Consider the following 27,871-nt stretch of genomic DNA (forward strand, 5'->3'; position numbering starts at 1 on the left):
AGTTCATTTAATGACCGTACAAAGTAAAGAGTGACTCGGGATCGTTTTTCCCACTTATGTCCATTGCAGCATCCCCGTGTGTGTGTGTGTGTGTGTGTGTGTGTGAGACATGAGCAAAATTCAGAGGCTTGGCGTCTGTCTCACACTTATGACGGTCGCAATGTCCTGTATATATTAGTGTGTATGTGTGACATGATCCCCTTTTGCAACTTTCCAACAAGCCAAGTCCATGTCGGGGGAGGGGGGGGAGAGAGGAAAGGCAGATTCGCTTAGCGACCGCGTGACTTGGGATTCGCTTAGTGACGTGTAGTAAAATGGGGGCAAAGCCGACTCCCGACCACGTCTCGCTTAACAGCAGGACTCTGGGGGGTGTGGTCGTAAACCGAGGACCGCCGGGAAAAGCCCGGGAGGGTAGGATGGCGCGGGTCGGTCTAGACGACCTCGAAGGCCCCGTCCTTGCGCCGGCCGAGCCGGAAAGCCGCTTAGCGGGGCCTGGGGTGGCGGCGGGGAGGCTTTCCGCAGGGACCCGCCTCTCGTGCCGAGCCGAGCCGGCGTGGCTGCCAGGAGGCCGGAGGAGGCCGGAGGAGGAGGAAGCGCGGCCTGAGGGAGGCCCGGGAGCCATGAACGGCAGCCGCAGCGAGAGCGACTGGCAGGGGCTGGTGGGAGAGGTGAGGCCGCCGGCGGGCAGGGCGGAGGGGAGGCCGGGAGGACGCCGGGAGGATGCGGGGCCTGCCAGGCGCTCCACTCCGACGAGCCCCCCGCCGTCCCCGCCCGGCGCTGCTGGGAGAAGGAGGAAGAGGGAGAAAAAAGAGGGAAGGAGAAAGAGGGAAGAGGAGGAGGAAGAGAGAAGGAGGAAGAAGGGAGGAGGAAGGAGGAGAAAAAGGGAAGGAGAAAAAAGAGGGAAGGAGAAAGAGGGAAGAGGAGGGAGAGAGAGAAGGAGGAAGAACGGAGGAGGAGGGAGGAGAAAGAGGGAAGGAGAAAAAAGAGGGAAGAGGAGGAGGAGGGAGGAGAAAGAGGAGGGGGAGAAAGAGGGAAGGAGAAAGAGGGAAGGAGAAAAAAGAGGGAAGAGGAGGAGGAGGGAGAGGGAGAAAAAAGAGGAGGGGTGGGGGAGGAAGGAGGAGAGAGGGAACGAGAAAGAGGGAAGAGGAAGAGAGAAGGAGGAAGAAAGGAGGAGGAAGGAGAAAGACGGAAGGAGAAAAATGAGGGAAGGGGAGGAAGAGAGAGGAGGAGGAAGGAGGAGAAGGAGGGAAGAGAGAAGGAGGGAAGGAGAAAGGGAAGAGGAGAAAGAGAGGGAAGGAGGAAGAGGGAAGGGGAGGAGGAAGGAGGAGAAAGGGAAAAGAGAAGGAGGGAAGGAGAAAGAGGGAAGAGGAGGAAGAGAGAAGGAGGAAGAGGGAAGAGGAGGAGGATAGAGAAAAGGGAGGAGGAAGAGGAAGGAGAAGGAGAAGAGGGAGAAGGAGGAGGAGAGGAAGGAGGAGGGAAGGAGAAGGAGAAAGAGGAGAAGGAGAAGAGGGAGAAGGAGGCAGGAGAAGGAGGAGGAGAGAGAAGGAGAAAAAGGAGGGAGGAGGAGGAGGGAAGGGAAAGGAGGAGAAGGAGAAAGAGAGGAGAGAAAGGAGGAGGAAGAAGGGAAAAAGGAGGAGAGGGAGGACGCAGGAGATGGAGAAACGGAGAAGGAGAAAAAGAAAGAGGGAGAAGGAGAAGGAGGAGGTGTCTCTTCCATGTCCTGCTCCCCAACTTTGCCCCGGAGGAGAGTTGGGCGGTAGGGCCATAATCCAAGGGAGTCCTGGAGGTGCCTTGTGAAGTGACCCCCACTCTTGGGTCCTTGCCCCCCTTCCCCCCCCAGCCTAGGAATCAATCCCGGGGCAATTCCGCATGGCTTATTCCTCAGGTGGCACCTAGAGGGCTGCCCTCTCTACTTTGAAGTTGCCATAGCTTTACTTTGCAGAGTTCTTTTGTTTGAAAGGAAACAAAGTCAGTGAGAACGATGAACCAGCGGAACAGCTGGCCACCAGAACTTGTGAATGCTCCAATACGGGAGGTTTTTAAGAAGAGATTTGTCTGAAGTGGGATAAGGGCTCCCTGCTTGAGTTGGGGGTTGGACTAGAAGACCTCCGAGGTCCCTTCCGGCTCTGTTCTTCTGAATTCTATATGCTTCCTTGGGAAATCGACGTGTGTGTTGTGATTGTTCGGGAACTCACGGCGTGTAGTTTCTGCTGAGTGGCTACAGGCACACACACATTTGAACAATTATTGAATTTAACCTTTGTTTATCGCACCACCCGTGGACTTAAAAACTAACCAAACAGGTTCCAAAACAAGCAAGGCCAAAATTTTTTTAGAAAGGGCCAACAGGAATCGAGACGTAGCAAATCCGCTGCGGACGTCGCTCCTAACTCTTGCACTACAGGAAGTCCCGGATTTACGACCACAATTGGGTTGAAAATTTCTGTCCTGGTTGCTAAGCGAGACAGTTGTTAAGTGAATGTTGTGCCATTTTGCGACCTGTCTTGTCATCAGTTGTTAAGTGAAATCACCGCCGTTGTGAAGTTAGTCACCCCGGTTGTTAAGTGAATCCGGCTTTCCCCATGGATGTTGCGTGTCAGAAGGTCGCAAAAGGGGGATTGCGTGACACACACACACCCTGGGACACTGCGACCATCATAAATATGAGTCTGTTGCCAGGTGTCCGAATTTTGATCCCAAATAATGACCAATGATCCTAACTCACTGTTTTCAGTGTCCTCGTAACTTTGAGCAGTCATTAAATGAACTGTTGTAAGGAGAGGACTACCTGTAATGGGTCAAGTAAGTGGTGTGAACAGCCAAAGAAGGGGCTGTGAAGGATGGGCTGTATCTTTTTCCTTCCTTCCTTCCTTCCTTCCTTCCTTCCTTCCTTCCTTCCTTCCTTCCTTCCTGTTTTTCTTTCTTTCTTTCTTTCTTTCTTTCTTTCGTTCTTTCTTTCGTTCTTTCTTTCTTCCTCCCTCCCTTCTTTCCCTCCCTCCTTTCCTTCTATCTTTTCCTTCCTACCATCTTTTCTTTCCTTCCTTCCCTCCTTCCCTCCCTCCCTATTTTCCTTCTTCCCTTCTACCTTTTCCTTCCTACCATCTTTCCTTCCTTTTCTCCCTCCCTCTCTATTTTCCTTCCTTCCTTCTACCTTTTCCTTCCTGCCAACTTTTCCTTGTTTGCTTGCTTGCTTCCTCCCTCCCTCCTCCCTCGCTTCTTTCCCTCCCTTCCATCTTTTCCTTCCTACCATTTTTTCTTTCCTTCCTTTCCTCCTTTCCTCCCTCCCTTCCTCCCTATTTTCCTTCCTTCCTTCTATCTTTTCCTTCCTACCATCTTTTCCTCCCTCCCTCCCTCCCTCCCTTCTATCTTTTCCTTTCTACCATTTTTTCTTTCCTTCCTTCCTTCCCTCCCTCCCTTCCTCTTGTCCAGAAATGCTACCCTTGAGATGTCTTTGCCTGGTTCTAGTTTCAAGCTTCAGGCCGCTGTTGGCTCTTAGGAAAATGTCACACAAGGTTTGATCTGCAGGGAGTGACTTTCAGGTTAGAGCAAATAAATGTTCCATTGCAACAAAAGCAACAAATGCTTGTGTTTACACTGTGTGTGTTGTGTCCACATATCCGTTTGGTCTAGCTAGGGTGTAATATTTAACCAACCTTCGCTTGATCTCTTAAGAGCTAAGCCGAGTCACACCTGCTTAGGATTTGGATTCAAAATCGCCAGGAAGTTCTAAACTTGGATAGAAAATTATCCAGATGTTGAGGATGTTGAACGCATCCTAGAAAAATAGAATGCAAAGCCAATTTTGTATTATTGCCAGAGAAGCCATATGGATGTACCCAGGCAATGCAGGTAGTCCTCGACTTACAACCACAGTTGAGCCCAGAATTTATGTTGCTAACGGAGACATTTCTTAAGTGAGTTTTGCCCCGTTTTATGACTTTTCTTGCAACGTGCGTGAAGTGGCTAAATTAATAACGAGGTTGTTAAGTGAATTGTCAGAAGGTCGCAAAAGGGGGTCACGTGACACACACACCCCCCGGGGACACTGCGACCGTCATAAGTCAGTTGCCAAGCATCTGAATTGTGACCAAGGGGAGTCTGAAAACGGTCATAAGTGTGAAAAATCTTGTGGCTGTTCACCGCCCTGAGTCCTTCGGGAGTAGGGCGGTATACAAATCAAATTAAAAAAAAAAATAGTTATGTCTCCTTTTTCAGTGCCATTGTAACTTCGAATGGTCACTAAACGAACTTGTAACTTGAGGACTACCTGTATTCTTTTTTTCTTTCTTTCCTGGTTTAACGTTTTTTTTTGAGTTATAAGATAAAATAAGATACAAAATACAAAGGTAAATAGGAGAATGGTGGGGAGGGAAAGGGGGAAAGAGAAGTGAGGAAGGATAAGAAAGAAAAAGAAAAAGAAAAACATTGACTTCCAATTCTCTCTCTTGCAGTAAAATAAGGCATTAACATCAAATCACAACGTTATGCTTTTTCATAATAATATAAACTAGCCATTTCTCTAAAGATCTGTCAATCTAATCGGGAAAACCCAAAATCAAAGTTTCATTCTTTTCCGCTTCAAGCACAAAGTTCAGAAGCGGTTTCCATGTGGAAACAAAAGCGCTTGTATTCTTTTCTTTCATCAAAATAGTCAATTTTGCCATTTGGAATAGCATAACAGAATTGGAAGGGACCTTCTAGGTCATCTAGTCCAACCCCCTGCTTAGGCAGGAAACCCTACACCACTTCAGACAAATGGTTGTCCAATCTCTTCTTAAAAACTTCCAGTGTTGGAGCATTCACAACTTCTGGTGGCAAGTTGTTCCACTGATTAATTGTTCTAACGGTCAGGAAATTCCTCCTAAGTTGCTTCTCTCCTTGATGAGTTTCCATCCGTCGCTTCCTTGCCTTCTGGTGCTTTGGAGAATAGCTTGACCCCCTCTTCTTTGGGGCAGCCCCTGAGATATTGGAAGACTGCTCTCATGTCTCCCCTAGTCCTTCTTTTCATTAAACCTTCTCTTCATCCTCAATTCCTGCAATTGTTTCGTCGTATGTTTTAGCCTCTTAGGCCCCTAATCATCTTCCTTGCTTTTCTGTGCACTTTATTGTTAAGAGTCTATATATGTTTCTATATACTAATATGAGCAAGAATATTCAGTAGCTTTCTGCATATATGGTCGACGCAAAGTGATTGTGTCTGTAGTATCCAATGTTATTCCAATATTAAGAGTTTTGAAAGCACTTTTATTTCGTCGATGGCTTTTAACTGTACCAGGTTTCAGGCATCAAGAGATGGGATGGCTTAGGACAGTAATGGCGAACCTTTTTGTCGCGCGGAAACTTTGCGCACTCGTCAGGACCGCGCTCCGAAGGGATTGCACTCCAGAAAAGCTGAACATCCGGTTTCTGGCGTGCATGTGCGCCAGAGGTGGGTTTCAGCCAGGGGTGAAATGTAAAATATGTTACTACCGGTTCTGTGTGTGTGGCTTGGTGGTGGTGGGGGTAACGTGACTGGGTGGGCCGACTTTTTATTTTTTTAACTTCTCAAAGCATTTTTTTCTAATGCTTTGAAAAGCTTCTGGCGATCAGGCAACTCAGCTGGGATCGTCAGAGACTTTTCAAAGCATTTTTTTTACCATCTCTTCGGCCAAGAGGTTGCAGAAAAAAATGCTTTGAAAAGCCTCTGAGGATCCCAGCTGAAATCATCAGAGGCTTTTTTTTTTTTTACTTTTAAAAGCATTTTTTCGTCGGAAGAGGTTGTAGAAAAAATGCTTTTAAAAGTAAAAAAAAAAAAGCCTCTGATGATCGTGCAACTCAGCTGAGCATGGAGGGGGGGGGGTGCAGGGATTTTTGCTACCGGTTCTCCGAACCACCCGCCACCATCGCTACCGGATCAGGCGATCCGGTCGGAACCGGGAGCATTTCACCCCTGGTTTCAGCAGGTTCTGACCAGTTCTGGAGAACTGGTAGTGGAAATTTTGAGTAGTTTGGAGAACCGGTAGTAAAAATTCTGACTGGCCCTGGCCCCATCTATTCTCTGCCTCCTGAGTCCCAGGAGGAAATGGAGATTTTGCAGTAACCTTCTCATGCCACGCCCACCAAGCCACACCCACAGAACCGGTAGTAAAAAATTTTGAAACCCACCACTGATGCGCACCCGACAATCAGCTGGCTGTTGCACATGTGCATACCGTTTTTCGGCACTGCCAGAAGACATGTGCGCAGAAGACAGCTGATCTTCACGCATGCATGCACACCAGAAACACAGAAGACAAACAGGCAAGTCTGCGTGTGCCAGGCGACATGGCTTCGTGTGCCGCTTTGGGCACACGTGGCATAGGTTCGCCATCACGGCAATTAGGAAGTCAGGGAAAATGGACTCTGTTTACACAGCTGAAAAATTGCTTTCATTTAAAGACCGGCAAAGCTTTTTCCAGACTTCATTTCTCATGTTTAAATTGACATGCAGTGTGTATTTTAACAGGGCAGGCTCTATGAGATTATTCCTTTGTGAACTGGCTTTATCTGGTTGTAAAACCATTTGCGTTTCAGAATTAACGAGGTCTAAACAGGTTTATCGATAAAAATAGCTCGGCAGAACTAATTACCATCTGATACAGAAAGAAAACTAGTCCACCGTCTCGTTATGAAAACGGTCATAAGTCACTTTTTTCAGTGCCATTGTAACTTGGAACGGACACTAAACGAATTTCTGGAAGTTGAGAAGTACCTGTGTTTTGTCCAGCAGGTATCCCTTGTAGAATAAAATAAAATAAGATAAGATAAATGTATAAAATAAAATAAATAAAATAAAATAAAATAAAATAAAATAAAATAAAATAAAATAATAAAATAAAATAAAATAAAATAAAATAAAATAAAATAAAATAAAATAAAATAAAATAAAATAATAAAATAAAATAAAATAAAATAAAATAAAATAATAAAATAAAATAAAATAAAATAAAATAAAATAAAATAAAATAATAAAATAATAAAATAATAAAATAATAAAATAAAATAAAATAAATAAAATAATAAAATAAAATAAAATAAAATAATAAAATAAATAAAATAATAAAATAAAATAAAATAAATAAAATAATAAAATAAAATAAAATAAAATAATAAAATAAATAATAAAATAATAAAATAATAAAATAAAATAAAATAATAAAATAAAATAAAAAAATAAAATAAAATAATATAAAAATAAAATAAAAAAATAATAAAATTAAAAAATTAAAAAAATTAATATAAAATTAATATAAAAAATAAAATAAAGTAAAGTAAAAAAATTAAATAAAATATAATATAACATATACAATAAAATATAAAATATAAAATAAAATTATAAAGTAAAATGTAATATAAAATAAGATAAAAAATAAGATAAGATAAATATCAAATAAAATAAAATAATAAAGTAAAAAAAATAAAAATAAAAAAATAAAATCACATGATCAAAATTTGGATTCTTGGCAACTGACTCCACATTTATGACGGTTGCAGTGTCTCGGGGTCATGTGATCCCCTTTTGTTACCTTCGGATGAGCAAAGTTAAGGGGGAAACCAGATTCACTTAACGAATCTGTTACTAATTTAACACCTGCAGTGATTCACTCACTTAACAACGGTGCCAAGAAAAATGGGGCAAAACTCAACAAATGTCTCGCTTCACAACAGAAATTTTGAGCTCCATTGTGGTCGTAAGTCAAGGACTATCTGTATAGGTCTTCTTGGAATACAAATAATGAGGGAGTGATTTCTCATTGAGAAATCTTGAATAAATGAAGAGATAGATTAGCCTTTCTACAAGGCCTTCCTCCAACTTAGAGAAGCTAAGTGAGAATGTTGCAGTGCATTTTATTTATTTATTTGTATCCTGCCTTTATCTATTTTTTTTTTCCAAATAATTTGAGGCGGCAAACATATCCAGCACACCTTCCTGCCCCTGTTTTTCCCATAACAACAACCCTGTGAGGTGGATTGGGCTGAGAGAGAAAGAGAGACTGGCCCAAGGTCACCTAGCTGGCTTTCATGCCTAAAGTGGGACTAGAACTCCCAGTCTCCTGGTGATTGGCCCAAGTCATCCAGTGGACTTTCATGCCTAAGGTGGGACTAGAACTCACGGTCTCCTGGTGATTGACCCAAAGTTAGCCAACTGGCTTTCATGCCTAAGGCAGGATTAGAACTCGCAGCCTCCTGGTTTCTGGTGCCTTAACCACTAACTAGATCAAACTGGCTGAGATTTTGTTAGCAAAAGCTAGATTTTGAGCCATGGCGATTTTGAGAAAACAAAAAAGTAAGGACATCTAAATAACAGCTGGAAATAATGTGAATTTACCCATGTTGTACATCATCTTTTAAATTCAATCAAAAATAGAGTTGGAAGGGAGCTTGGAGATCTTCTAGTCCAACCTCCTGCTCAAGCAGTGGCTGTCCATTCTCTCCTTAAAATCCTGCCGTCTTCTTGCTTTATATTACCAAGATTGTCCTTGGAAGTATCCAGTTAAGTGAAATATGAACTTCATCAATGCAGCCCTGCATCTGAAATTACATTCGTTTCTGTGTAAATTATTCATGCGTATCATTATTATTTAAGCTTCGAACGTCCTTTCACAAGTTCGTTATAAGATTGGGTTTCCATTTTTTTTTTTTTTAAATGAGAGTTAAAAAAACCATTTTCAAAGTGTCGCTCCAGTTATATTCTGGGAAGTGTCAAGATATCAAGTTGGGAAGGTTTATGGCAGGTTTTCAATAATGAAATTAATCCAAGCTACTGTTGTGGCCCGTACGCGGCCTGTGCAGTTAGTAGCTGATACAGACAGCGAGGAGGCTGGTGTGGTGCTGTGCTAGCAGCCTGTGCAGCTGGCACTCGAGTCGGACAATGAGGAGGCTGGAGAAGATGTGGTGCCAGAGGTGGAGATTCAGCCAGAACCTCCAGAAGCTCCCATAAGTGAAGAGGACGAAGAGGAGGATCCTCTTCTCAATGCACGGGTGTGCAGAGCTGCCAAAAGGCAGGAGTGGCTCCTCAGGAGGAGGTCTCCTCGAGAGTAAGGCTTGGGGCTAATTGGCCACTCCCTTAGCCTATTTAAGGAGGAACGCCAACTGAAGCAATTTGCAGGGAACAACTTCGTTCACATACCTTCGTGTCTTGTCTTGCTTATCAGCTTCCTGCAAATTGCTTCTGGGCATTCTGCCAACCATAGTAAGCTTTCAGTTATTATTCTTTGAATTCTTGGCAGCTGTTAATGCAATTAATTAACAGCCGTTGTTGTAAAAGACTGATTTATTTAGTAAACCAAGGTTTGAACGGACTTTATGTGTGTTGCGTTCTTTGGGGTCCGTAGCTGGGGCAGAACAGCTGCAGACATTTGGGGTTAACAAATAGCCTGAGTTTTAGTTGAGGTTCCCCAGGGCAAGGGAGTCCAGTTGTTTTTTTTTTAAAAAAAGCACCTTTGGGACAACCACGACCTGGATGATTGAGAATCTCCAGAGACATTGACACAAATCTTAATTTTGGAAAGCACTCCCAAGTATTTTCCTTCTTCTTTACCTAGAAATGTTTCTGAATATTCATTTTACTTCGTAAGGCGCAAGTGCTAAAGTTTTGCCTTGGTTTTCTTGTAGTACCTGGTGTGTAAACGGAAACTGGAGAGCAAGAAGGAAGCGCTCCTCATTCTTTCGAAGGAACTTGATTCGTGTCAACAGGAAAGAGACCAGTTCAAGCTAATGGCTAACCAGCTACGGGAAAAGCACCAATCGCTAAAAAAGAAATACCAAGAACTAATTGTACGTAGCCGGTTTGAAAATTTGGATAGGATAATAAAACCTTTTCCTTCTGGTAATGCAATCATCTTCATTGAATGACCCCATAATCTCTTCAGGGATGGAGTCTGGGCACCTGAATGGAGCTGAGTGTTTACTGCCCGGCTGCCTTTCCTGTCACCAATGCGGAGTTTTGTTCAGCAGATATATTCTCATTGTGCCGAGAGAGAGAAATATCTGTTTCTACCTAGGATCGAACTCACAGTCTTCTGATTGTGAGGCGAGAACTCCACCTCTAGGCCACCGCACCACTCCTTCCTTCTTCTGTTAATGCAGTGAGCGAGGTTAAATATTCCACTAACTTCTTTTAAATTCTGATTTTCTCAAAACCGTTCACATTATTATTCATATTAATAACATTATGCAAACTTCAAACTTCCGCTTAGAGCGGAAATGTTTTAATGCCTAAGGTTCAGTGATACAATACTTTACTAAAAGTTTAGGGGAAATTAGAATTTCTTTCTTCTAACTTATTTTCCTCTCTCTCTTTTTTTTTTTTCCTTTTAGGATGGCGATCCGTCTCTCCCTCCGGAGAAAAGAAAACAAGTAGGTTTTATTTCTGACTAATATAACTGACATTTCTAGGTCACAAATTCTTTCAAGAAGAGAGATCCAGGGGTGGGCTGTTAGGAGTTCTCGGCTGTTCGGGAGAACCTCTAGCTAAGATTCTGTGCAGTTTGGAGAACCCCCAAATCCCACTCCTGGCTGGCCCCGCCCACCCCACCGCTTCCAGGAGTCCCCACGCGACCCGTTTTGGATGCAGGTAAGTGCAGGGCACACACGGAGGATCGGGAAGGGTGAAAAACCGGCCTACCGGAAGTTCGGGAAGTACAGGCCCGTTTCCAGCCTCCAGAGGGCCTCAGGAATTATAAAATAAGATGATAAGATAAAATAAGATAAGATAAAATATATAAAATATAAAATATACGATAAAATATACGATAAAAGATAAGATAAGATGCTTCAAGGTTTTGGTTACCACCTTTAAAGCGCTCCATGGCGCAGGACCTGGGTACTTGCGGGACCGCCTACTACCACCAATAGCCTCCCACCGGCCGGTACGCTCCCATAGAGAGGGGCTCCTCCGGGTGCCGTCGGCCAAACAATGCCGACTGGCGGCCCCCAGGGGGAGAACCTTCTCTGTGGGGGCACCTACTATCTGGAACGAGCTCCCCCCAGAGATATGGAGGATCCCGGATCTGCGCACCTTCCGCCGCGCTCTAAAGACCTTATTATTTCACCAGGCGGGCCTGGCCTAATTTTCTCCCTCTTTTATAAAAGATGTTTAATTTTTAAATATCTTTTAGTATTTTATACATTCAATTTTAAATTGGTTTTAAAAGTTTGGGGTTTTAAATTTGTCGGGGCCAAAACTATTTAATTTAATTTTAATTCTGCTTTTTAAATTTTGTATGTATGTATTTTATTGTTTGGCTGTGCACCGCCCTGAGTCCTTCAGGAGTAGGACGGTATAGAAATCAAATCAAATAAATAAATAAATAAATAAATGATAAGATAAGATAAAAACTTGGTAGAATATTCCTGCGTATTTGTGTTGCCATCTATTGCTATTTATCTATTACCTGCAAGCTCTATATGCACATATGGCTTGCTTTTTTTTCCTTCTTCTTCTTCACTTGCATTAATTTTAATTCTAGAAAAAGCATCCAATAAAAAATAGTTGTTGTTTTTCCTCAGCTGCATCTTTGGGTTCCCCTCGTGACCGTTTCTTGCCCTTTTTCCCAGGCAAATCTCACCCAGCTTCTGAGTGATTCCCGGGATCGAAATAAACATTTAGGGGAAGAAATCAAAGAACTGCATCAAAGACTGGGAGAAGTGCAGGGAGACAACAAGGTAGGGTACACATTAACACATTCCTCTGTTCTGGTCCTGTTAGACCTCTCAGCGGCTTTTGATACCATCGACCATGGTATCATGCTGCACCGGCTGGAAGAGTTGGGGGTGGGAGGCACCGTGTTGCGGTGGTTCTCCTCCTTTCTCTCCGACCGGTCGCAGTTTGTGTTGGCAGGGGGGCAGAGGTCGACCTCGAGGCCTCTCATTTGTGGAGTGCCGCAGGGATCGGTCCTCTCGCCCCTTCTGTTCAACATTTATGTGAAGCCGCTGGGTGAGATCATCCGTGGCTTTGGGGTGAGATACCACCAGTACGCTGATGACACCCAGCTGTACATCTCCACCCCAGGCCACCCCAACGATGCCCTTGAAGTGATGTCCCAGTGCCTGGAGGCTGTACGGGTCTGGATGGGGAGGAACAGGCTCAAGCTCAACCCTTCCAAGACTGAGTGGCTGTGGCTCCCGGCATCCCGATATAGTCAGTTGACTCCATCACTGACTATTGGGGGCGAGTCATTGGCCCCCACAGAGAGGGCTCGCAATCTGGGAGTCCTCCTGGATATGCAGCTGTCCTTGGAGGAACATCTGACGGCTGTAACCAGGGGGACCTTTTGTCAGGTTCGCCTGATTCGCCAGTTGCGGCCCTTTCTTGATCGGGATTCCCTGTGCACAGTCACTCACGCCCTCGTCACCTCTCGCCTTGACTATTGCAACGCTCTCTACATGGGGCTCCCCTTGAGGAGCACCCGGAGGCTCCAGCTGGTCCAGAACGCAGCAGCGCGGGTAGTGACGGGAGCAGCATGGCGCTCCCATGTAACACCGCTCCTGCGCGAGCTGCACTGGCTCCCAGTTGTCTTCCGGGTGCGCTTCAAGGTGTTGGTTATCACCTTTAAAGCGCTCCATGGCGCAGGACCTGGGTACTTGCGGGACCGCCTACTACCACCAATAGCCTCCCACCGGCCGGTACGCTCCCATAGAGAGGGGCTCCTCCGGGTGCCGTCGGCCAAACAATGCCGACATAGGGCCTAGCTATCTTCGAGACCGCCTGCTGCTACCAACGACCTCCCATCGACCCGTGCGCTCCCACAGAGAGGGCCTCCTCGGGGTGCCATCAGCCAGACAATGTAGGCTGGTGACCCCCAGGGGGAGAGCCTTCTCTGTGGGGGCACCTACCCTCTGGAATCAGCTCCCCCCAGAGATAAGGAGAATCCAAGACCTCAGTGCCTTCCGTCGCGCCCTTAAAACCCATTTATTTAAACAAGCCGGGCTGGCTTAAGATGAAATTTTTAACTGTTTTTAAATGTTTTAAACGTTTTTAATTGGTAAATGAGTTTTAATTGGGCCAAATTTATATATCTTTTAATTGTTTTTAATATTTGTTCTGCATGTTTTTTTTAATCTGGCTGTACACCGCCCTGAGTCCTTAGGGAGAAGGGCGGTATAGAAATCCAATATAAAATAAAATAAAAAAAATTAAATACAATTTTGCAATTGTAACCGTTAGTTCCAGGTGGCTTCTCTTCTTGATGAGTTTCCATCCGTTGCGTCTTGTCCAACCTTTGGATCAGAGGGGTCAAACTCGATTTCATTGAGGGCCACATCAGGGTTGTGTTTGAACTTGGGCTGGGATGGGCGTGGCCAGCATGATGTTACTCACAGGGGGGGGGCTGTGGTGCCCCGAGAACTTGGAAGTCAAAACAGGCTCCCAAGCTCCGTTTTCGGCTACCAGGGCCTCCTGCAACCCTCTGCCAGTGAAAACGGAGCTCGGGAGGGCCACGTGTGGCCCTCGCAAGCTCCATTTTTGCTGGCAGAGGCACTGTGGGCCGGTCCAGGGAAGCCCCGCAGCCGAGATTTAAGCACCCCATGGGCCAGGGCGGCCCCCGGGCCTTGAGTTTAACACCCCTGCTTCAGAGGATTTGGAGAATAGCTTGACCCCATCTTCTTTGGGGCAACCCCCGAGATAGTCAAACGCTGCTATCAATTCTCCTGTATCATCATCATCATCATCATCATCATCTTCTTCTTCTTCTTCTTCTTCTTCTTCTTCTTCTTCTTCTTCTTCTTCTTCTTCTTCTTCTTCTTCTTCTTCTTCTTCTTCTTCTTCTTCTTCTTCTTCTTCTTCTTCTTCTTCTTCTTCTTCTTCTTCTTCTTCTTCTTCCAGCTTCTTCGGATGACGATTGCCAAGCAAAGACTCGGGGATGAAGAAGTTGGAGCCCGCCATTTTGCGCCCCACGAGCGTGAAGATCTCGTGCAGCAGCTGGAGAAAGCACGAGAACAAGTAAGCGAACAAAAATTTCCCTGCTTTGTGAACGTAGATCCTCACCTCTTCGTCCTAAATTTCACTTCTTCATAGGGGAAGCCAGATTCACTTAACAACTGGGCTACCAACCTAACACCTGCAGTGATTCACTTAACAACGGTGGCAAGAAAAGTGGTAAAATGGGGGGGGGTGGAACTCACTTAACAAATGTCTGACTCAACATCAGACATTTTGGGACACTGTTGTTGTTTTAAGTTGAGGGCTACCTGTAGTAGTATGATATTACTGGCCTTGTAGATGATATTCTTATTGTAGATGATAAGTCTTATCGCAGAATGTCCCTGAATCCATGGTGACCAACAGCCATGGATTCAAAAGTTCTCCTTGGAATCAAACTCGTTGCTTGCTTCACGCCAGCAAAGAAAAATGGTTCAAACTGTCTTGACTCCTGAGAAGTTTTTTTTTTGTCCAAACATGGTCTCCTAGCCAACCCTGATTAGTTTTGACCCTCGATAAAACAGAAAAAACATAGAATCCCCCAGGACTGGGATTCAGCCGGTTTGGATCGGTTTGAGCGTACTGATAGTTGTGTCCTGTGGGTGCACCCGCTCGCTCTGGCGCTATGCCGTCTTATTTAGCTGCATTTTTTAAGCCATGCGCATGAGTGGAAGTGCGCGTGCGAGCAATACGCATGCACAGAATATGTACGCGCTCACATTTTCGGTGCTGGGGCGAACCGGTTGTTAATTCATGTGCCGCCCACCTCCGTAATCCCCTCCTTCCAGTTTGTCTCTGCGCAGTCTTTTCCTCTAACTTTGTCACGTTAGTTCCTGAAAATAGGCATGGGAGATAGAAAAACTCTTGGCAAAAAAATTAGCAGGCTGAGTTGGCCGTGTGGAAGTTCTCCTTACCTTCATTAACGCTTTTGAGCTTGGCTCTCTTGCCAGATGGAGACTCTGCAGCTTGACCTTCAAGCGTCGTTGGATGAGCTCCAGGATGTGAGAGAAGAACGTTCTTTTTACCAAGATAAATCCGAAAAGTTAAACCAAGAGCTCAACCATGTCCTCGGAGGACACGTTGACCGGATTATTGATATAGATGCTCTCTGCATGGAAAATAGGTGAGTTTGCTTAGGAATTCGTCGTGATTTATTGAGGACAGGACGTGACGTCACTGCAGAACTGAGTTTACACCAAAAGGATTCATCAAGCGCCGGAATGGCGAACCTAACCCAAAGTGACACGCGAAGCCATGTCACCCTATATGGCAGCCTTGCCTGTTGGTCTTCTGGGGTTTTAGCGTGCATCCGTGCTTGACGATCAGCTGTCCTTCGCGCACGCGTCACTGCTGAAAACCGGTGCGCGCCTGCGCACCGAACAGCTGATCGTTGGGCGTGCATGCTCACTAGAACCTGGAAGTTCGGTTTTTTTAGTGCGTGATCCCTTCACGCACGAGACAGTGCTGAAAACAGGCCTGCACATGCGTGCCGGTCAGCTGATCGTCGGCCACGCATGTGCGCTAGAACCCGGACATTCTGTTTTCCCCCATGAGCGCATGTATGTGTGACGTTTCCGCTAAGGTTCGCCATCACTGATCTAGGGTCCACCTTTGCTGCAAATATTGTAGGCGGTAGTAATGCGGCAAAAGCAACTTGGGGGAAAAAATATTAAAGTGGATTATAAAATAAAATAAAAAATAAAAATAGCCGAATCACTAACCTGTTAACATAGGAAGGGAGAGATTTCCCCTGTTTAGTCATCTCCAACTCAAAGGGTTGGTGCTCATCTCCATTTCTTGGTCGAGAGAGTCATTGTTGTCCGACGACTCTTCCGTGGTCATGTGGTCTAGGCGATCTTCGCACACACTGACCACAAGCAGCGGCATGACCAAGTAGCAACAATGGCGCTTTGGAAGATCTGCGAGAAATATCCTTTGCCTGCAAGCGAGAACTGGTGGGACCGTAAAATAGAAACAAGTCAATAGAAAATGAAGACGTTAAATTGCTCTGGGACTTCAGAATCCTGCCACATAAAACACCCCGGACTTAACAGTTGTCAATAAGATGTGGCAGTGCTTGGAGACAGCAGAATAGAAGAGAAAGAAACCGGAGAAGATAACAAATTACAAAGACCTACAAATAGAAATAGGAGGACTATGGCCAAGGCAAGCAAAGGGTACAACCAATAGCCATAGGCTCCTTGGGAGCACCAGTTGAACACTGGTGGCATTGACAAGTTTGCCATCAGTCAATTGCAGAAGGCAGCTTTACGGCTTCCATCCTGCAACTATCTCTCGAACACCGTCAAACATCTAGAGGCTTCATTTGAGTAGCCTGTGGAACTCACTGAAGTTAAACTTTGTGCCGGCACAGGGAATTGCAGGGGAATATCAATAAGCTCCTTACCCCTCTGCGTGCATGGGTGGGACAGAACAATTGATGAGGTGTTGAATGTAAATCGTAGGATTTTGTCTCTGCTCCAACCCATTATTTTTCGTTCTTTCCACCATGAAGCTCGTAGCTCGCTTTGAAATACTGAATGAATGGCGTCTGAGTAATATATTCACTTCTTTTCATCCCCAAAATTCAGGTACCTTCACGAGCGATTAAAACAAGTTCAAGAAGAGGTTAATATTCTGAAATCGAACATTGTGAAATACAAGGTAAATTATACCGTGGAATTATATGGTAATCTTTTTGCAGTGTAATATATTTCAAACTTCTTACAAGGCCAATTAATGTGGGTTTTTTTAAACTTCATCAGTCTTCGAAATATTTCTTTCTTTCTCTAAAAAAAAAAAAAATAGCAGCCTGCTAATATTTCTATATCGTTTTTAAGTGCAATTAGATAATTTAGCTTTAAAAAAAAACAAAAAACTGAAGCTTTAGGCAGCTTTTAAACATAATATTTTCTGTTTATATTGGTAGAATTATTCTTTTGCATAATTCACTTTGTGTTATCTGCTTATCAAAAGACATGTTTCCGTTCTCTTTATTCCCTCTGAAATTGTATTTCTTGCAGAAGAAATTGCTTGTTCATTCATCTCCTAAATCTTCAGAATCATAGAATTAGAGTCAGGGAAAGGAAGGGATCCCAGAGGTCCTCGAGTCCACCCTTCATTGTCTCTCTCAATACAAAATAGCAAAAATAACTTTTATCGAAGGGGAAAAAAAGTCACTGGAGGCATAATTGATGGATTCTTTGACTCTCAGCAATAACTTTCGATTCATCCAATGATTGTAATGATACCTCCAGTGTGATACAGCATGATACATTTTTTTTAAAAAGTTATTAGCGCTCAAATCACAGTGCATTGTTTTGTACAAGCCCCATTTAAATTAATAATTGCACAGGTGTCCATTATGCCCTTGGTTTAATGCAAGGGTCTGCAACCTTAAACACTCAAAAGAGCCATTTGGACCCGTTTCCCACAGAAAAGAAAACACCGGGAGCCACAAAAACCCTTCCCGTACCTGACTATTTCTTGAGCGGCCACAAAAACTAGCATATGTAGTTGCATTAAATGTTTTCTGTTTTCTTCTGAAACTTTTCTTTTCTTGGATTTCTCCATGGTTGGCCTATCAGGATTTGAAAAGCTCAATAAATTGTGTGCTGGTGGGTGTCACACATTGCTTGTTGTGACACATATTTTGAGTAACGGAGCCGCAGCAGAGGGATGAAAGAGCCACATGCGGCTCCAGAGCCGCAGGTTGCTGACCCCTGGTTTAATGTATAGCCAGTTGGTGTCCTTTTCCTCCTTCCTTTCTTTTATGTAGTTCAGTTGCTTCTTCTGTAGTTTTCTGGACTTCCAGATACGTCCCCATTTTTCTGTGATAAAAAAGCATTCCACATTCTCCAAGTTTACGTATATTACATATATTATCTATGGAGCACCGTAATATATATGTTGATGCTTGTAAATAGCAGCTTATATTCAGTTGAAAAAAAACTGCAAGACCAAAACTGGACTTCTTAACATTCTTTTTTTAAAAATAAGAATCTGGTTCTAGTTTTACCTAGTTTAGATCATTAAACGTCTTCAAGAAAACAAGCAAGCTCAGAGAGCACCAAGGACCCCCCACTTCTCCTCCTCCTCCTCCTCCTCCTCCTCCTCCTCCTCCTCCTCCTCCATCATCATCATCATCTCCCCTCTGCAAACCCCGCTCCCTTCTAGCACTGATGATGTTACCTAGTTTGGTAATTCAACGTTTGCAAGAAAATAAGCAACCCCAAAAAGCTCCAAGGACCCTCTCGTGTCAACCCTGAGCTACAAATGTTTTCCTTTATTAGTAAAATAAGAATCAGATTTTCTTCCCCCATTTTAATACATATTTTTCCCTGGGCTTCCCCTTCTTTCTTTAGAACGCTCTAGAAAGAAGGAAAAATACGAAGGGTCACAGCAAATCAAACAGCAGCGCGCTGACTGGAATCCTTTCTGCAAAGCAAGGTGTGGCACAGAGTTTTCTCCTCGCATTTTTCTTCTGAAATTGACAACGGTGGGCCCGATAGGACATTGGCAGGACGTCGTATCGCTTTGTGTTCGTCTCTGTATCAGGGAGCAGAGTTGGTTTATTTCTGGTCCTAGTGGGCTTTATTTAAAACTGCAGCATTTTACTTGGAACTCACATGGATCTGCATCTTCACAGATCACAGGGTCTTTTAAATGAACAGCGGAATGGTGGCTGGGCAGCCAGGAAGCTTCCCCTCAAAACAACCCCTCAGATTTTTTTTTTAATTTTTTTTTTTAATGAATCAACACATATCTATACACAATGTGTGATCTAAAACATAGACGAGAGCGTTAGTAGTTTATTATAACAGCCCTGTTATATTTATTATAATAGCCCTGTTGTTGTTATAACAGCACCGAAAAAAGGGACTCTTGATCGTTGCAATATCCCCGCAGTCATGTGATCAAAATTCAGACGCTTGGCAACTAACTTGTATTTATGACGGTCATACTGGTCCTGGGGTCACATGATCCCCTTTTGTCCACAGGGAAGCCGGATTCACTTAACAACCATGTTATTCACTTAACAACTGCAGTGATTCGCTTAACAACTGTGGCAGAAAAAGCCTTAAAACGGGGCAGAACTCTCTTAACAAATGTCTTGGGTAGCGACAGAAATTTTGAACTCAATTGTGGTCATAAGTCAAAGACCACCTGTACTGTTATAACATTCCTAAATATGTTTTGACTTCCTTCAACTGTTTCCTAGTGCAAGAGCTGTTATCCGAAGATCATGGCTGCAGTTTACCGGCAACGCCTCAGTCCATTTCTGATCTTAAATCCTTGGCTACTGCTTTATTGGAGACCATCCATGAGAAAAATATGGTCATCCAGCACCAAAGACAAACCAATAAGTAAGTGTTTTTTTTTTTCTATAATATACTGGTGTAGAATTTCTGTCAGTGCGCACAACTTTACTACGTGAGACAACCCAGGAGCAATAACAGCAAACAGAGGTTTGTCATATAATAGTGGTTTTATCTACAAAACAATATATACTATACATACACGTACTATAGGCAGAGGTCAACCAATCAGCAATTACAGCAGGGAAAAACACACGGTGAGAGAGAGAGAGAGAGAGAGAGACGCCCTAACAGGGCCTCTTCTTATTAATACAGGCTCTTAAAGGGATAACAGCCAAAAACCTTACTGACTCCTTCCCATCATTACATTATTGCATCATTGTAGCAGCTGGTCAGCTCTTTAAATCACCACCTTGACAATTTCTCCACAAGCTTTGCTGATCTGGTCATTTGCTTGCCCCCACCGAGGTGCGTGATGCTTTTTGGAACTCTTTTTTTCCAAAAAACACTGGGAAAAAAAGGATGAAGGAGATAAATATGTAGTCCTTGACTTACAACCATTCATCTGGGGACCATTCAAAGTGACCACAGTTGTGAAAGAAGTGACTTATGACCAATTCTCTCCCTCCCTCCCTCCCTCCCTCTGTCACACACACACACACACACACAGAGCTAGTCCTCTATTAATGACCACAATTGAGCCCAAAATTTTTGTTGCTGATTGGCACAGTTCTTAAGTCAGTTTTACCCCATGTTACAACCCTTCACTTAACAGTTGTTAAGTGAATCACTGCAGATGTCAAATTAGCAATCCGGTGGTTAAGCGAATTGGGCTTCCCCCATTGACTTTGCTCATCAGAAGGTCGCCAAAGGGACCACTACAACTGTCATAAATATGAACCATTGGCCAAGCGGCTGAATTTTTATCACGTGATCCCAGGGGATGCTGCAACGGTCATAACTGTGAAAAAACGGTCATAAGTCCCCTTTTTTCAGTGCCGTTGTAACTCTGAACGATCCCTAAACGAACTTACGTAAGTCGAGGGTTCCTTGTATTTCTTACCAGCCACATTTTGCTACTTTAAAAGAAAATCAGTCTTGGAAAATCAGTTTCGATCGATTTATTAAGATGAGAATTGTGGGTTAAGTCCATTTTAACCGTGTCTCGAAAGCTGCAAAATGTTATAATTATATATTTGTGTTTGTACATAACTGTATGCCTGTATGTGTGAGAGAGAGAGTGTTGTGGCCTGTACGCGGCCTGTGCAATTAATAGCTGATTCAGTCAGCGAGGAGGCTGGTGTGGTGTTGCGTCAGCAGCCTGTGCAGCTGGCACTCGAGTCAGACAATGAGGAGGCTGGAGAAGATGTGGTGCCAGAGGCGGGGATTCAGCCAGGGCCTTCAGAACCTCCAGAAGCTCCCATAAGTGAAGAGGACGAAGAGGAGGAGCCTCTTCTCGATGCATGGGTGTGCAGAGCTGCCAAAAGCAGGTGTGGCTCCTCAGGAGGAGGTGTCCTCGAGAGTAAGGCTTGGGGCTAATTGGCCACTCCCTTAGCCTATTTAAGGAGGAACGCCGACTGAAGCAATTTGCAGGGAACAACTTCGTTCACATACCTTCGTGTCTTGTCTTGCTTATCAGCTTCCTGCAAATTGCTTCTGGGCATTCTGCCAACCACAGTAAGCTTTCAGTTATTATTCTTTGAATTCTTGGCAGCTGTTAATGCAATTAATTAACAGCCATTGTTGTAAAAGACTGGTTTGTTTAGTAAACTAAGGTTTGAATGGACTTTGTGTGTGCTGCGTTCTTTGGGGTCCGTAGCTGGGGCAGAACAGAGAGAGACGTGTAGACGAATTCCTAAACAACCCCTGTATCTCCATGTAAATCTTAATTTTTAAAATTCTTTTATATAAAATGTTGAATCCTTTTTTCAGAATCTTAGGCAACCGGGTGGCCGAGCTGGAGAAAAAACTGAGAACTTTAGAAGTTTCTGGCTTATGGAGTCTCCCAGGTTAGTAGCATTTAGTAAAAATTTCCACCTGTTAATTGCAAAAGGCCACCCTCCTTGAATTCACACATACACTATGTTGATAACAGGTAGTCCTCGACTTACAACGGTTCGCTTAGTGACCGGTCAACTCTGAAAAAAGCGACTTAGGACCATTTTTCACACTTTACGACCGTCGCTGCCTCCTCACGGTCACGTGATCGACATTCAGATGCTCGACAACCGACTCACATTTATGACGGTCGCAGAGCCCCAGGGGGGAGGGGTCACGTGATCCCCTTTGGTGACCTTCTGACTAGCGGAGTCAATGGGGAAGGCAGATCCACTTAACGACCGTGTTACTCATTGAATAACTTCGGTGATTCGCTTAACACGTGCGGCAAGGAAAGTCGTAAAACCGAGCAAAACTCATTGTTAACTCGTAAAGCATTCCTGGCCTGTTCTCGAGTTGCCATAGGCAGGGAGGGCAGGGGAGGGGGGAAAACTGATGGAGCAACATGGCAGCAATCAGAAGCACATTCCACGCATACCTTTCTCAATGCTGCATCCTAGGTTACCAGAGCCAGGCGTGTTCTCTACAGCCCGCGAAAGTGCTCCGTTGGAGAATGTGATTTATGACACACCTTGGGAGGAGAGGGGAAACAGGGTCATAGTTGGGGCATAAATTACATGGGGCAGAGAACATTGGGTATGTGCCGACATGTTGCTCCTAATAAATAACTGGATTTCTTTTGAAACTTGGCTCGAGGATCATGAATTAATTAGGGCATCGGAACCCTGACACTCATTTAACAAATTTCTCACTTTAACAACACGAACGTTAGGCTCGATTGTGGTCGTACATTGAGGGATACCCGTAGTTAGTGGTGGCGAAGGTAAAGGAGGATTTGCAATCCCTTTTCAAACGTGGGCTTTGCGTTTTTGTTTGTGTTGTTCTTAACCACAGACACTCTTAATTTAAATGTTTCCCCAGAGGCGTTCATAAATTCACTGAAGAGATGTCTGGTGCTTTTAAAGCAAATCCATGGTGAAAGAGAGGCCACAGCCTCTGAATCTCTCGCTCTGTTCTTGTTTAGACAGCAAACTAACATTTGATATAATAACGGTTTTCTTTCCTTCTTTTTCTCCTTGCTGCCTGAAGGCCTGAGCTACAATATCTCAGTGGGACTCGGGAGTAGGTTTCTCCTTGACGTATTTACGTTTTTAGTAACAAACCTTTTAATGTGCGCCAAGTATTACCGCTGGCGCATATCGATGGAAATGTTATCTGAAATGTTTTTCAATGCTATCTTGCCCGATTTAAGATATTCGACTCAAGACAGTCGCAAGAGAAATCGAGGTTCCTTGCACAGTTGTTTCTAATCGGAAGGAAGTGTAATAAGGGAAGAAATGTTTCTGAGTGTAAGAGGTGCAAATGTAAGAGTTGGGGAGGGAGAGAGGGAGGGAGGAAGGAGACAGGAAAAAAGAAAGGAGGGAGGGAGGAAGGAGACAGGAAAGAAGGAAGGAGGGAGGGAGGGAGGAAGGAAGGAAGAAGGGAGAGAGGGAGGAAGGAAGGAAGATGATGATGGATGGATGGATGGATGGATGGATGGATGGATGGATGGATGGATAGATAGATCTCCAGTTTACAACACAGTCCATTCGGTAGTTCCAAGAAGGCTCCACATCCATTTGCACCACTCAGGTGACCCTGAGGACACAGAGAAGCCTCCAAGCGGCCTCAACAACATCCACTAAAAGGATGCAAATGACCAGCTGTCTGCAAGGAATATCAATCCTTCCATTCCCCACCATTCAGTCAGCTGCTGAAGAAGCTTCTTGGAGGAGAAGCGAAACGTCTTCAAGAAAAAAAACCCAAGAAAGTCCATTTGCTTCTTGAAAAAAAACACTTTTGTTACAACCATGTTCTGGATGGCTGAGGATCTCCGTAGACGTTTAGTTTGGTTCTTTTAATGAACCTTCCTTCAAACAAAAGGAATTTTTCCTCGGTCAACGGGTGCCGTTTGATGCGACGCTCTTAATTTCTCGGTCTTCCAAAAATTCTTCCGACGTGACAGCTGGAGCAAGACCGAGTCTACTAAACAGAGGACTTACTAAACAGTCACCTTTCTGTAGTCACTGTGCCAAAAATTCATCACCATCCGCAGTCTGGACTGCTGAGTTAGTGCCTGCAGGTCCGTTTTGATAAGCTCTCCATGAACGTAATAATTGTTTCTCTACCCTTAAGCTCAAAGCTATGTTTTCCAGAGTGATTCGTGCTATTTATGTATTTATTTGTGCCACTGGGAAGAAGAGGAAGAGTTGATTCTCGGAGGAGAACGTGCCAATCTTGCTCAGACTCTTGAGCGAGAGACAGAGGAAGGGAGACAAACATTAGCAAGTTCCTTCTGATGTCAAGTAGGATATCTTGGTTTCATCAGGGCTGAGATTTCTAATCTAGCATTTTCTTCTGACTCTGAAATTCCAGCTTTTGAGCTTTAATCCAAAGCACTTGGATTATTGGATGTGATTTAAGAGTTGATTAAAATTCTAAACAATTAAACAGAGAGGGAGGAGTGAAGTAAGCGAGAAAGAAAGACCAAGATCTTTCTGGTATCAAGTACAATATCATCATTTAACGACCCCATAATCCTTTGCGGGGTGGAATCTGGGCAAATGAATGGAGCAAGCAGAGCGTTTTACTGGCCGGATGCCCTTCCTGACGCCAGGGCGGAGTTTTGTTCAGCTGATATATTCTCATCGTGCCCAGAGAGAGAAATATCTGCCTCTACCTAGGATTGAACTCACAGCCTCCTGATTGTGAGGCGAGAGCTCCACCTCTCTAGGCCACCGCACCGCTCCTGTATCAAGTAGAATGTCCTTGTTTTAAATGCTTAAGTTCGATTCTTTTTTTATCTCTTTTGGTTTTGGACGGGATAAGGGAAATTAATATGTTCGTGTCCTATGATTACAGGCGGCAAGGATACGATTACCTTTAGCGAACCGGCTGTTCCTGCAATCCAGAGGTCACGATCCCCATTACGAGCATTCGTCGAGAAGTCACAGCAGAATCTAGGAGGTAAACCTCTGGAGTCGTAATAGCAGAAATCCCAATTTTTGGAAACGATGACATGTTGGGACCAGGTTATCTGAGCGACCATCTCTTCCTGGTCACACCTACCTGACCGACTAGAGCGGGGAGGCGAGGAATGTCGAGGGTCCCGACTCCTAAGGAGGTCCATCTGGCAGGACCCAGAAGAAGAGCCTTCTCCGGGGTAGCTCCCTCCTTCTGGAACTTCATCCCTCCGGAAATTAGATCAGCCCCAATTCCGACACTCTTTCAGAAGGACCTGAAGGCCTGGTTCTGCCAGCGGGCCTGTGGGAACGCAGAATGGGATGGAGCCCAACAAATACTATATTTTTCGGACTATAAGGCGCACTTTCCACCCCTCCCCCCAAAGTGGGTGGAAATGTCTGTGCGTCTTATAAGGTTAATATTGCGGGGGGTGGAGGGGATGTGGTGCAGCGCCAATCATCTGTTCTAGGCGGCGGTGATCGCTGCCACCGCCTATCCTGTCCGCCACCTGTTCACAGCAATCAGCAGCAAATGGGCAGCAACGAATGGACCGCGGCGAACGAGCCACAGTGAAGTGTTGTGGCAAACGGGCCGCAGAAAATAGGCTGGGGCGGTGAACGGGCCACGGCAAACTGGCGGTTGCAGGGCCGAATGGGCTGTGCCAAATGGGCCATCCTCCCCTTTCTCGTCCTCTTCCTCTTCTCCTCTCCCCTCCTCCTTCCCCTGTTCCTCCCGCTCTTCCTCCTCTTCCTCCTTTGTGCATGCAACATTGTACCTTGTTCTGGTTGATTAAGCGACAGTTTTCCATTACAATCCAGCCAGGAAAGTAAATATAAAAATCAGTTTGTTCTTGAAAAAGGACAGAGGAAATTATTACACCCCAGTCAATTGACCGAGAGGAACAAAAATCTGTAACTTGATTTGTTTTTACTTGAAAATTCATAGCCTGGGATTGCATACGGCTAGTTCTCATTTAGTCTCTGTTTGCAGTTATGATGGTGATGAAAAAGTCACTAATCCTCACATTTATGACCTTCGCGGGTCTGCAAAACCAAGGAAAGCCGTGTTAAGTTCATAAGCACTGTCACAGTTTCGCTTAGTGACCAAGTTTTCCCCGTCCCAATTATGGTCACTAAATGAGGACCATCTGTAACCATGTCTTTCAAACAGCTAAAAGGATAAGAATTAGGATTGGGCATTTTTCTTCCCCCAAAGTAATGGTGTAAATCGGGGGTGTCCAACCTTGGTAATTTTAAGACCCGTGGACTTCAACTCCCAGAATCCCTCAGCCAGCATGGGGAATTCTGGGAGCTGAAGTCCACAGGTCTTCAAGCTGCCAAGGTTGGACACCATGGCCTAAATTCTTGTTTTGACCCGCCAGCGGCCAGCAGAGCTGGCAGCAGATTCGGACAGTGAAGAGTAACATGGGCCAGTCCTGGAGTCTGGGGAAGGCTCAGACGAGGGCTCTGCGTCAGAGGCAGAGAGGGGGCCAAGGCCATCTGGGAGTTTTTTGCTGCCTCCGGAGTCTCCGGAGTTTGACATCAGCGAGGCAGAAAAACAGCGGGAGCCTGGTCCCAGTGTGCACATGAGCAGAGCTGCCAGAACAGAACAATTAAGAAAACAGGGTCGACTTGGGAGTAAGGTTTGGAGATGATTGGCCCCTCCCATAAGATATAAAAGAGAAGCGAACGGGACGTGAGCTTTTGCAGGAAGCAATTAGTTCATCTGGTCGGTAAAAACTTTGGAAAAGCTCTGTTTGACTCTGTGCTAAGTTTGGCCTTGCCCCGTGTGTGGCAATTAGTTCTCTGGCAGCATTCCAAGGGAGATAAGGTGGGTGTTTATAAACATTCCCCTGAAAGACTGTTTGTGAAGCCTTGCGGACTGGGAATGACAATAATTCACAATCGTAGGAATTAAAGAGGTTTGCCGGGACTAAGAGTGTGCGTTATGCTTTCTAAGGAAGCCTAGATCAGAACAATTCTGCCTATGAAAATTACTCTGTTTCCCCCAAAATAAGGCATCCCCTGATAATAAGCCCAATTGGGCTTTTGAGAGCATGGCAATAAGGCCAAGCGCTTATTTCAGGGTTCAAAAAAATATAAGACAGAGACTTATTTTTGGGGAAACAGGGTACTTGGTTCTTATCTATTGTTCCTGCTCACTGTCCGCCCAGAAACATACAATATTCCCATTTTTTTTTTCTCCTGTAGAAGATCAACCAAGGCAGCCGCCCATCCCGTGTCCTGCTAAAAGAGAATGGATTCTTCCGGAAGAACCTGTCCTCCTTTCAGACGACTTGCGCGGAAACCCAAAGAGCGGTCCTCAAGCCAACGATTCCCATTCCTCCTTGTCCCAGTTGCTGTCAGAAGAAGACGGCACGAGCGGTCTTGAGAAGGACAGCGTGAAGCTGGCCGAAGATCCGTCAACGGTGGAACTGGAGGATGGAGGAACAGAAGCTCCGACAGACGAACAAGACGGAAGCCCCACAGAACTGGACAGTTTCGTTGAAGGAGACTCTCCCTTGCCCAACCCTCCTGCCTGGAGTTCCAAAGAAGCGTCCGAGCTCGAGAAGAAACATCTGGGTGAAATCCAGACTGTGGAAGAACTGACAGGCGCCCAGGAAAACAGGGTGGCCTTGTGTAGCTGAAAAACGACCAAAGTCAATATATGGCCATGCTGGATGTTACAGATGCTCCAAAGTTAATTAATTCTTTCATCTCCAGCCTTCTTTTGAGTTACACTCCAAATGAAACACCTGAAGCTACGAAGGTGGAAGATTCTTCTTCTTCTTCTTCTTCTTCTTCTTCTTCTTCTTCTTCTTCTTCTTCTTCTTCTTCTTCTTCTTCTTCTTCTTCTCCTTCTCCTTCTCCTTCTCCTTCTCCTTCTCCTTCTCCTTCTCCTTCTCCTTCTCCTTCTCCTTCCTCTTCCTCTCCTCCTCCTCCTCTTCTTCTTCTTCTCCTTCTTCTTCCTTTTCCTCTCCTCCTCCTTCTCCTTCTCCTTCTCCTCCTCCTCCTTTTCTCCTCCTCCTCTCCCTCCTCTTATTTTTCTTCTCCTCCTCCTCTTTTTCTCCTTCTTCCTCTTCCTCTCCACCTCCTCCTTCCTCTCATTCTCCTTCTCCTCCTCCTTTTCTCCTCCCTCTTCTCCTCCTCCTCCTCTCCCTCCTCTTCTTTTTCTCCTCCTCTTCTTCTCCTTTTTCTTCTTCTCTTCCTCCTTCTCATTCTCCTTCTTCTCCTCCTCCTTTTCTCCTCCCCCTCCTCCCCCTTCTTCCTTTTCTTCTCCTCCTCCTCCTCTTCTTCTCCTTCTCCTTCTTCCTCTTCCTCTCCTTCTCCTCCTCCTCCTTTTCGCCTCCCTCTTTTCTCCTCCTCCCCCTCCTCCTCCCCCTCCTCTTCTTTTTCTTCTTCTCTTCCTCCTCGGCGAACTTTTTGACCTTATTGTCATGTTCTCCATCTTGACGCTTTCTCCACTCTGCCTTTTCGTTTCTCAGATGTGGATATTGTTCCTCGCGTCAACACTACAATGCATACAGAATAAATAAATAAAGGCATAAATACAA

General features: G+C 44.8%; 1 protein-coding gene across 3 annotated transcripts; it reads left to right on the plus strand.

The window, feature by feature from the left end:
• The first annotated feature begins 390 nt into the window (after nucleotides 1-390).
• CCDC149 (coiled-coil domain containing 149) lies at nucleotides 391-27,871 on the plus strand. Of its 3 annotated transcripts, none has more exons than XM_060688916.2 (13): nucleotides 465-668; nucleotides 9,634-9,795; nucleotides 10,339-10,377; nucleotides 11,578-11,685; nucleotides 13,844-13,960; nucleotides 14,890-15,062; nucleotides 16,531-16,603; nucleotides 18,304-18,388; nucleotides 19,161-19,305; nucleotides 21,190-21,266; nucleotides 22,405-22,437; nucleotides 24,217-24,321; nucleotides 26,529-27,871. In XM_060688916.2, exons 1-13 carry the CDS (start codon nucleotides 621-623, stop codon nucleotides 26,963-26,965), a joined length of 1,602 nt encoding a protein of 533 aa, XP_060544899.2. In that variant the 5' UTR covers nucleotides 465-620; the 3' UTR covers nucleotides 26,966-27,871. The 3 variants fall into 3 exon arrangements, with proteins under 3 accessions (XP_060544900.2, XP_060544899.2, XP_087731673.1); XM_087875547.1 differs by lacking the exon at nucleotides 465-668 and adding an exon at nucleotides 1,738-1,756; XM_060688917.2 differs by lacking the exon at nucleotides 22,405-22,437 and having other exon boundaries at nucleotides 391-668.

This window comes from Pantherophis guttatus, chromosome 8, assembly GCF_059756535.1.
Source record: "Pantherophis guttatus breed Tessera chromosome 8, ASM5975653v1, whole genome shotgun sequence".
Taxonomy (NCBI): Eukaryota; Metazoa; Chordata; class Lepidosauria; order Squamata; family Colubridae; genus Pantherophis; species Pantherophis guttatus.